At 48.3% G+C, this 10,453-nt stretch overlaps 1 protein-coding gene across 2 annotated transcripts; it reads left to right on the top strand.

The window, feature by feature from the left end:
- Positions 1–518: 518 nt before the first annotated feature.
- Positions 519–9,529, top strand: KCNJ2 (potassium inwardly rectifying channel subfamily J member 2). 2 transcript variants are annotated; one of them, XM_071764642.1, is made up of 2 exons: positions 519–679; positions 5,493–9,529. In XM_071764642.1, exon 2 carries the CDS (start codon positions 5,709–5,711, stop codon positions 6,987–6,989), a length of 1,281 nt encoding a protein of 426 aa, XP_071620743.1. In that variant the 5' UTR covers positions 519–679; positions 5,493–5,708; the 3' UTR covers positions 6,990–9,529. The 2 variants fall into 2 exon arrangements, with proteins under 2 accessions (XP_071620743.1, XP_071620744.1); XM_071764643.1 differs by lacking the exon at positions 519–679 and adding an exon at positions 710–1,991.
- The last annotated feature ends 924 nt before the right edge of the window (positions 9,530–10,453 follow it).

The following is a 10,453-nucleotide window of genomic DNA, read 5'->3' as shown; positions in this document are numbered from 1 at the left end:
GGGGCTCCGGCCACTACCCCGAGACAAGAAAGCTGGAGCGAGTCGGCATCCAGATCCCACACGGGACCATTCCGTGTTTCCCGGAAAGTCTTGCAAAAGCCTTTCTCATCGGAGCAGGGCGGGAAGGGGACAGATACACCGGTAGCAGGTGCTGGGCACCAGCGGGCACTGCCGGAGGGTCCCGGCCGGACCGGAGCCCGGGGAACGCCGCAGCGCTGCCGGCACTGACACAGCGGGCTCCGGGGGCTGCATCCCCGGGACCCCCGGGACCCCCGGCTCCCCGCATCGGGTCCCCACCGCCCTCCTACACCGGCAGAACACCCCTAAAACCCCCGGCACCGGGTACCCACCGCCCCCCATCCCCGGCAGGAACCCCCGCACCCTTCGCCCGCCGCCGTTCTGCTGCTCTCCCCCGGCCCCGCAGCCCGCCCGGTTCGGCCCGGCCCAACCTCCCTCCTGCCATTGGTGCGGGGCAGCGGCGGGGGCGGAGACGTCGGAGCCGCTATTAAACATCACATGGCAGCCCGCAAAAAAGGGGCAGCGGCTCATTGAGTGGCTCAGTTGCAAGCGGTGCGGCGGCGGCCCGCGGGCACCCAGGGATTGGCTCGGTGCCTCCCCACAGCCGCTGGATCTTACGGCCCTTTAACTCTCTAAGCTTCCCCGGTCAAGCCACCGGCAGGTAAGCAGCGTCTTCTCGCTAGATTTATTCTCCAAGCCCACCCAGCAAGTGGTTGCCAGGGGTAGGGGCGATGCGCGGGTTGCGGTTCGGGTGCGTGCGCCGTGCAGAGGAAAACGGGGCTGAAGTTTTTCCCCTGCTCCCTGAATCTGTTGCACGCTCCTCGGGCACAGGCGTTTGGAGGGGGAACTCCTGCATGTCTCATGCACCATCCCCGAGCTATTCTCAGTGCCTAAAATAATTAGATAGGTATGCTGGGAACACTCGAGCATCTGCTTGCAGCATCTGTTTATGTTCATAACTTTCCATGCACCAGCTGCTCCCTCCCCTCCACCCCCGGGATATTTTATTCTGGGGAAGGGCTGGAAGTTTGCATGACAACTCCGTGTGGCAGGAGTAGCACCGCTCCATCCCTTCCCCTTCTTCTCGCCTGTTGTTTCCTGGACAAGAGAGGGGTCAGAAGTGTCAAGAGATGAGATGCGGGTTTTTTCTTGCTTGTGATGTTTTTAGAGGTGCGTCCGAAATGTCTTAGAGGGGTGTGAAAGGAACCTGTAGTTTCACGCATTGGCATTATGGAAACGCGCGATTTTCTTCAATCATCCTGCCAAATAAATAGGAAGAGAGGGAAAAGAAAAAAAAAAAAATCTCCACACCAAACGCATTGCAGCTGGGGAGCCTGTGAAGAGGTTGTATTGTTTCAACTGAGTTCATGACAGTGAAAGGAAAAAATACTGATAAGGAAGAGCAGATTGACTCGCGGGGGTGCGGGGCTGCTTTGCCACCTTCCCGGTGGCCGAGGCTGAGCCGGGACTCCCATCTCTTTCCCCTCCCAGCCTTCCCACCTCGCAGGCAGCCGGCACTTGTTCTGTGCTCCAGCCTTACCTTTACACTTGTTTGCTTTTCCATTCCCACAGCCGGTGCATCAAGTACACCCCCTGGTGATGGCTGCTTCACTTGTAGATGTTTTATCATCAGCTAGAAATACCCAGAACCCGTCCCCTTGCAGGACACCAGATGCACTTGTCCTTTCTTGTCCTCCTGTGTCATCTTACCATCACCATCTACTCCTTTTTTAAAAAACTATTTTTATTTATTTATTATTTTTTCCACCCCCCTGCCTGACGGCGAAGGACAGACCCTTTCGCAGGCAGCTCAGCGCTTTGTGTAACTCGAGTCCTACCCAAACCAGCCCCGGGAAATGACTTTTAGCTCCGGGCTCTGGAGAAAGGTTCTGGGGATGGTTGTGCCCAGCAGCCGGGAGGGAGGGAAGAGGCAGCAGCTCCTTTGTTCTGGTTACCGAGGGCTCTGGGCGAAGGTGAGTGCTGGGGCTCCCTTAGCAACATGTGCCCGGCTCGCTGCAGGGCTGCCTGGCGTCAGCCTGGGAATAACTGCTCCAGGAGCTCATTACTGCTCTTCTCTCCCTTCCCTGATTTGTTTTGGTTTATTTTTTAATTTTTTTTTTCACTTCCAAGTTTTTTCCTCGCTATTAAACCTTTTGCATAGAGCTGCTGGCTGCAGGGTTTAGGTGTGGGATGAGAACGGCTTTCCTGAGGGGTGGTCTCAGAGGGGGGGGATGCTTGCTAAGGGAAAAAGTGGAGGGTCCGGGCTCCTCCTTGTGGGATTTGCACAGAAATGGGTTCCCAAGTGCTGCTCCTCGTTTTTCTCTGCTCCTCCAAGCATCTCCTTGCAGCAGAGTGAGCCCAGGACTCTCCCATCCCACCCGTGTCAGTGCCAGTGTGTTGCTCTGGTCTTGTAGCCTCTTACAGGAGGAAAAGTAGCTGCATCCAGACTGATAACACACCTGAGGGATGAGGGAATGTGAAGCTGTGTCTGTGTTTGGCTCCAGTGCGTTGGGCCCAATTAGACAAAGATTTGGGTTGGTTTGTGGGTTCTGGGTCGGTTTCTTTGTCTGGTGATGATTGCAGGGCTGGTGTCACAGTAGTTTGGCATCTTTGGTGCCCCCAGCTGATAATGGGATGTGTGTGTGTGTGTGTGTGTGTGTGTGTGTGTGTGTGTGTGTGTGAGCAAAGTTGTGCCGTGGAGCAGCAGGTGGATTAACACTATAACAAGCACCATGAGATTTTTGTGCCAGCTGGATTGTCTGTAGGGTTTTTGAAGGCTCTTCTACTGAACCTAGGTGTGAAAGTCAGGGTGAACAACGAGCCTGGTGTGTGAGAGGACAGCCAGTGGATCTCCTGGGCATTTTACAAGGGATGTGCTGCCATGAGCAGGAATAAGGTCAGACTCAGACCCTGGTCCCATCCTATCATCCTCCCCACTCTGAGCACTCTCAAGGAAGAGACAAAATGTGCTGTGAAAGAAAGAACTCAACTGTGCTGCAGCAGAGGGACTTGGTTGTGTAAACTTTAAGCAGTCTGTAGAGGTAGAAGAGGGTGCCCCCTGCCCACCTATCCCCCCACATTTGGGGATCATTTGAGCTCAGCTGGTGCAGAACCAGTCCCAAGGGCAGGGAGAAGGCAGGAGGCTGTGCAAGGTGCAGTAGGTAGGAGCTGCTCAGCTCCTCAGAGCAGCAATGTGACCCTGCACGCTACCTAATTCGGGTCTCAGACTTCTAAATGCAGCCAACATGCCACGGGAAGCTGCTGTTATGGTTTCAGTGATTTGTGGAATTCAGACAAACGTCCTTGGGTCAAGACTTCTGTGGGGGAAGCTGCATATTCAGACACTTGAGACTTTACAGCTTATCTTTCCCTCCACCACAAGTTTTCTTTTAAAAGCCAGGAGACAATGCAGGGAAAAAAAGAAAAAGAAAAAAAAAAATTTCAAAATGAAGTGTTTCCTGGGCTGTATATTTCCACTAGGTTGGACCAAAACAGATTTTTGGATGTGGAAGTCAAAGATGACTGTGATTATAGGATGTGGTTTATAAAAGTGATCAATTTGCAGCCCAGCGCAGTGGTTTTTCAGGGTTTTTGTGTGGAATGTATCAACAAGAATTTCACATTCTCCAAGTGTTCAGGTTTCTAGTAAAAGTGTTTTTCAGAAAAAAAAAATAATTGAACATTAAATAATTCCTTTCTGGTTTTGAGTATGGTATCCTGATGGGAACAAGAAAACTCCTGATTAAAAAGGTGTGTGTGGGGGGGTAGAAATGAATCTTTATGGAGTGCAGAGCAGTGAGAGGGCAGCTCCACCATCCTGTAAGATTCTGCTGAGAGCTGAGCTGAAACCCGGGCATTAGCAAACCCATCAAAAGCTGCCAGAATGTCTTGTTAGGGCGCTGAAGTCACAGATGAGTAATCTCAGCAAGTAGGCGTGGGGATGCATTCTTGCACAACAAACAGAAGTAGAGGGGGGGGAAAAAAAAAAAAAAAAGAAGAGAAGAAAAGGTAAAAGTAAACCCTAGAGAGATTCTAGAAGGAAAAGCTGGCTGCATGCAGCTGAGAACACGATGTTGTTTTCTGTTTGTCACCTGCTCTTTTTCTAACAAGTGTTTGCTGACCTAAAGCCCTCACAATGTGGTTGAAGGATGTGGGAGGGCTGAGAAACTGTTTGGAAATCCTTCAAGTTTTTGGAACCTTTCTGCAGGGAGCCACTTTTGAGAAAGGAGATAAATTCTTATCTGTAGCTGTTGTCAGATGTGACTAGGAGGAAGACCCTGAGAGCAGTGAAGCTGTTTTGTGGACAGAGACTGCTGCAGTTTCGTTGGGTTTTGGACCAGCTCAGGGGAGTTTTGATAATCTTGGTTTATGAAGAGCATCACAGTTTAATTCCCCACTGCTGCATAATGGGACTGAAGTCTCCTCTTCTGTGACAAAGGTACAGCAGACAGTCCCCATGGCTTGGTTTTAGTTTTATTCCCTCCATGGGGTGCATTCATGCACCTCTTCTCCTCTGCAGTGTTTCAGTTGCATTTCCTGATATTCTGTCCATGACTTAATGGATGACGCACTTGTTAAAAGCTAAACCTGGGACTAAGCCAGACCTCCCTGAAACAAGTTTGGTGGCTTCTACCCTCGGGAAGAAAGTTTTGGAGCCTCTCTGCTGAGTCTTAATTGCTGACATTCAAGGCTCATGGGACACTCCAAAGTGTTACTGGTTGGAGATGGAAGTGGCTGAGGGGAAGGAGCTGGTGCTTCCCAGCAGGGGTGTTAGGAGGACACTTAGATGGTGCTGCTCCATGGTAGCTTTTTGCTGGCTGCATTAGCAGGAGCAGATGGAAGGTTTAGTTTGCTTTGTACAACTTGAGCTGAATGTGAGTGTAAAAGCCACTTGGATCTCAACGAGTTTATGGGGCTGGTTTTTTCCCCTGCCATTTGCAGAGAATACACAGCTCCTCTTTGTAACCTAATTTAAAAATGAATTAGAAGCGAGGTGGTTTCATGGAAATCGCCAACATTTGCAGTTTCCAAGATTCTGGCTTTTCTCAGTAAATGTTGTCTTGCCTTGTGTTGCCTGCACACTCCCTTGTTTGCTGTAGGTAAAACAGTCCAGGAGACATGTGAGTCCCTAAAACCTGCTGCATTATTTATGTGTGAACAGGTGGCTGGGGAGGTTGATTGTTTGGTTGAAAATCAACTTTCTCTGGGAAGTAGTAGGGAGTTTCTTTGCATGTCCAGCTTGAAAGGGAAAATATGGCTTGTGTGACGTGGTCACTCCAGTGCTCTTGCTCAGGAGGAGTGGTGCCATCTCTTCGGTAATGATGTCCTCCTGTTGGTGCACAACTGCACACCTCGTGTGTTCCCATTGATAATGGGAAAAAATTCCTACGGGTCCACCAGAGTCATTTGACCCATTCTTGCAGGTTTTATCCTTTTCCTCCCCAATCTAATGTGACTTTCTCTTTCTCTTGCAGACCATGCCCTCTCTATGACGGTTACTTGTTCAGCTCACTCTGCATGCCACAAGACCGTCCTTGGTTGACCCAAGGGCTTTTGGGGACTGCGGCCTCTCCCCGTTTTTTCTGTGTGTGTGTGTTCCTCTGGAACTTTCAAAACTGTTTCTCCAAAGGGTTTTGCAGAAACTCAGACTGTTTTCTAAAGCAGAAGCACCTCAGTCCACAGCAGTAGTGATGGGCAGCGTGCGAACCAACCGCTACAGCATCGTGTCCTCGGAAGAGGACGGCATGAAGTTGGCAACCATGGCTGTTGCCAACGGCTTTGGGAATGGGAAGGGCAAGGTACACACCAGGCAGCAGTGCAGGAGCCGCTTCGTCAAAAAAAATGGTCACTGCAACGTCCAGTTCATCAACGTGGGCGAGAAGGGGCAGCGCTACCTGGCAGACATCTTCACCACCTGCGTGGACATCCGCTGGAGGTGGATGCTGGTTATCTTCTGCCTGGCTTTCGTCCTCTCCTGGCTTTTTTTTGGCTGTGTGTTTTGGTTGATCGCCCTGTTGCACGGGGACCTGGAGGAGCAGGAAAACAACACCCCGTGCGTCTCGCAGGTCAGCAGCTTCACCGCAGCCTTCCTCTTCTCCATCGAGACCCAGACCACCATCGGCTACGGGTTCAGGTGCGTGACGGACGAGTGCCCCATCGCGGTTTTCATGGTGGTTTTCCAGTCTATAGTGGGCTGCATCATCGACGCCTTCATCATCGGCGCCGTCATGGCCAAGATGGCGAAGCCGAAAAAGAGAAACGAAACCCTGGTCTTCAGCCACAACGCCGTGGTGGCCATGAGAGACGGGAAGCTCTGCCTGATGTGGCGAGTCGGGAACCTGAGGAAAAGCCACCTGGTGGAGGCCCACGTGAGGGCGCAGCTCCTCAAATCCCGCATCACGTCGGAAGGGGAGTACATCCCTTTGGATCAAATAGACATCAACGTGGGGTTTGACAGCGGGATAGACCGCATCTTCCTGGTCTCCCCCATCACCATAGTGCATGAGATAGATGAGGACAGCCCTTTGTATGACCTGAGCAAACAGGACATGGACAACGCCGAGTTTGAAATTGTAGTGATCTTGGAGGGCATGGTGGAAGCCACCGCCATGACCACCCAGTGCCGCAGCTCCTACCTGGCAAATGAAATCCTCTGGGGCCACCGCTACGAGCCCGTGCTCTTCGAAGAGAAAAACTACTACAAAGTGGACTACTCGAGGTTCCACAAAACCTACGAAGTGCCCAACACGCCCATCTGCAGTGCCAGAGACTTAGCAGAGAAGAAATACATCCTCTCCAACGCAAACTCCTTTTGCTACGAGAACGAAGTCTCCCTCAGCAAAGAGGAGGACGAGATTGACACGGGGGTGCCTGAGAGCATGAGCACAGACACCCACCCAGACATGGACCACCACAACCAAGCAGGGGTGCCCCTAGAGCCCCGGCCCCTACGGCGGGAGTCGGAAATATGACTGACAAACTCTTGCTGTCTCTTCTGGTGGAAAGGAGAAAAAAAAAAAAAAGATAAATAAAGAAAAAAACAAACGAAAGGAATCGGTCAAAGGCACGTTGACCCGAGAAGTTGGCCCAGAAAAGTTTTCAGACAACGGTACTGTGGAAGAGTGGGGTGAAGGCAAACAGACCTGAGAAACCCAGGCTGGTTTTAGGGCTGTCCTCAGAGGAGGGAGGAGAGAAAATGAACTCTAAACACAAAGCACTAAACATGTCTAAGTATGAACAGAAGGCACATATGTTGTAGAATAAATTATGTATATATTTTTTTACAAAACTTGAACTTGCAGGCAAGCTTTGGTTGGGTTATAATTTTATTTTTTTTTTTTTTTTTTCAACTTTTTCCAGAATGCTTCTCTCTAGGGAACAAGAATGTTTTTAATGGCATAACAAAGGCAATAATCTGCCTTATTATTATTATTATAATTATTTTTTAAAAGCTGCTGCTAACTACATGAACACAAATGGTTATTTTTGTTGCAGTGTAGTTTTTATTTTCTCTTTGTGTAATTAAAAAAAAAAAAAAAAAGAAAAAAAAAAAAAAAGAAAAAAAAGTCAGTGTTGAACTTTTGGGGTTGAAAAGCTTGTGATCACTTCAGAGAGGCCGATGTCAGAAAGTCTAAACTCCTTTTGAGGCCAGTAGTTTGATAGCTAGAATCAATTTCTCTCTTTCCAATTACATAAGGGGCATTACGTAAAATCAGGCCAATCAGTAGCCTCCAGCAAAACTATGATTTTGGGGGGGAGAATGTAATTCTCTGTCTAAAGGAAAAGTGAAACAGATAATATGTATACGCAGAAAAAGTTAAAACTACCTAAATGGATACCAAAGAAAATGCAGTTTTGCACAGTGAGTTTATTACAAAAACAAAAAATAAAAATAAAAAAAAAAAAAAAAAAAAAAAAGAAAAAAGGAACAGGCTGCTTTAAACAAAAAAAAAAAATTTCGAACCTCAGTCACTTTCGCTTGTTTTAATTTTTTTTTTTTTTTCCTTTTCTTTTTAACACCTTTATTTTGCACCTTATTCTAAAAGAGTAGGACTCGGATCTCGAGTGAGCTAGGACCTCCTCCCCTTCCCTCCTTGCTTTTCTCTGAAGGGAAATAAATTCCCTTCCTTTCTTGTAAGGAGAAAACCCAGTTGGGATGAAGCAAACAGGGGAGCATCTCTCCATCTCTCCTCCCTGGGCCTGAGCCCAGCTGGGCAGCAGCAGAAGGTCAAGGTCAGTGCCCACATTCCCAAAGGGGTGCTGGACCTCAGCCCTGAAAACTGAGCCATCCTCTCCTTGGCTGCCCTCCTGGGACCCCTCAACACCTGCCCGAGCCCCCCGAGGTGCTGAGTGAGGAGCAGGGATCAGCTGAGGGATGGAGACCTCCTTGGGAAGGGGTCTGGAAGAGGAAGGGAAAGGAAAAGAGAAGCAAACCAACCAACAAGACACTTGAGACTGGCACAGGGATTGTAGCATTTTGCTTTTTTAAAAAAAAAAAAAGAGAACAGCTTCTCTTCAGCAGGGCAGGGAGTCAGAAATAGGATGGTTTTTTTTCCAGCTTGTTGGATGTTTTTTTTTCCAGCTGGGGGAGGATGAGGATGAGGATGCCAAGCCAGGGCCATCCCTCACTCCTGCTCCCCAGCAGGCAGTGAGGGGTGGGTGGCTGAGCCGTGTCACTCAGCTCTCAGCAGACCCAGGAGCTCTGGCTTTAGCAGTGTTTTGGCTCCTTCACCCTTCAGAAGGCTTTAAATTATCTGTGCCTCTCAGATCAAGGGGACAGTGACCCTGTGCTGGCTGCTTGCTCCCCGAGGAGCAGGTGGAGAGGGTGGGGGTGGGTGGGGAGGAGAATCCCAGTCAACTTCTTGCAGTATTGGATCACTGTAATGCCATTAAAAAACAGCTTGTTCTAGGTCTAAAGTCTTCTGCAAAAATGGATATCTGTGAAGGCCTCTGGCCCCTTCCAGCCCTGCCTGAAAGAAATGCCTGCAATGAAATGGTTTCTCTTCAGATCTCCAGTGGGGGGGTTCAAAAACTGTGGAAATTCAACTTTGTAAAGAGAGATTTGGCTCCTAGAGAGGGCAGATGTTGAAGTGCAAGTACTAAGGCTGTTACTGGGGTGGGGGGATGTCAAAGAATGGAAAGGCTGAGCATATAAAGGTGATTTGGTTGCAGTTTCTGGGTCAACAGTAGTGAAGACAACTGAGTGCTGCTAGTGCTGCTATTTGTGATCTTCTTGTACGTGGAAAGTAACTAAAAACCAAAGAGTATTCAGTGAAAATGCGATGGGGAAGGGATGGAGAAGGCTGAGCTGGAGAAAAAGGAACTCCAGGTCAGCATCCCCCAGGTGCCCAGTGCTCACACTTAAATGATACTTGAGATATTGGAGGGAGGGATGAGAGATTGGGGATGCAGGATTCAGCTTGTTTCTTTAAAGCAAAAAGAAAAACAAAGGAGGAAAACAAAAAATTTAAAAAAAAAAAAAAAAAAAAGAAAAAAAAAAAAAAAAAAGAAATCCTCTCCAGCTCAACATTTCTGGTGCGGAGGATTTTGGGGTTTTTTTTTTTGTTTTGTTTTGTTTTGTTTTTCAAGTCAGTTTTTCAGAAATATTTTTTAAAAAATGTACATTTTATAAAGTTTATCAAGTATTTTCATATTTAAAGCCAAATGTAAATAGAAGTCTGTAAAGGAGGACACGGAGAAGAAAAAGAAAAGGCCACCCAAAGTTCTAAGTTCTGCTTGGCAGTCTGGGCTAGCTTGTACCTAGATGCTACCGGTTAGCATAATTTTTAGCAAATACTTGCAAGCCTTATAGGATTCCTAATGCTATGACCTGCTCTTTATTTATTTTCAAGCATGGACTTTTTAAGTTGAACCCATCTTCTAGTTACTGGCATTTTTCAAAGTTATCAGCTTTCTGAGTGCTCGTCTTGGGGAGGGTGTGCGCCCAGGTAATCCATGACACTCTCTGCCACATTCTTTTTCTTTATTTTTTTATTATTTTTTTTTTTAATAACCCTTTGTCTTTCCCGATTGAATCTGACACTGCAGAATTGCACTCAGCCTCTGGCTCTGGGAAGCTGCTAGAAAGAGCCCTGCAATGTGGAGTCCATGGTACCCTTCCCTCTTGTCCCATCCTTTCTGTGTTTCTCAGCACTCCCTGGCCAGCCCGGTGTAGGACAGGCTGTTGTAGCTCTTCTACAGCAGCAAATGGGGCTAGGCATTCATTTTAAAATGTGATTTTTTTTTTTTTTTTTTTTTTTTTTTTTAATTATTTTTTTTTTTTTAAGGAGTAGACAACAACTGACAGCTTTTCTTCTGTTCCCAATGAGCTTGGGCCAAGCTGAGGCTGACCCGGGGGCCCTTAAAAACCGCCTGAGCTCTCCCCACAGACTCCAGCAGGTCTTGGTTGGGCCTCTTTAGCCAGGAAGAAGTTGGC

Source organism: Heliangelus exortis, chromosome 20 (assembly GCF_036169615.1).
Source record: "Heliangelus exortis chromosome 20, bHelExo1.hap1, whole genome shotgun sequence".
Lineage (NCBI taxonomy): Eukaryota > Metazoa > Chordata > Aves > Apodiformes > Trochilidae > Heliangelus > Heliangelus exortis.
Note: the sequence above shows the minus strand (reverse complement) of the source record. Positions and strands in the feature narration are given on the sequence as shown.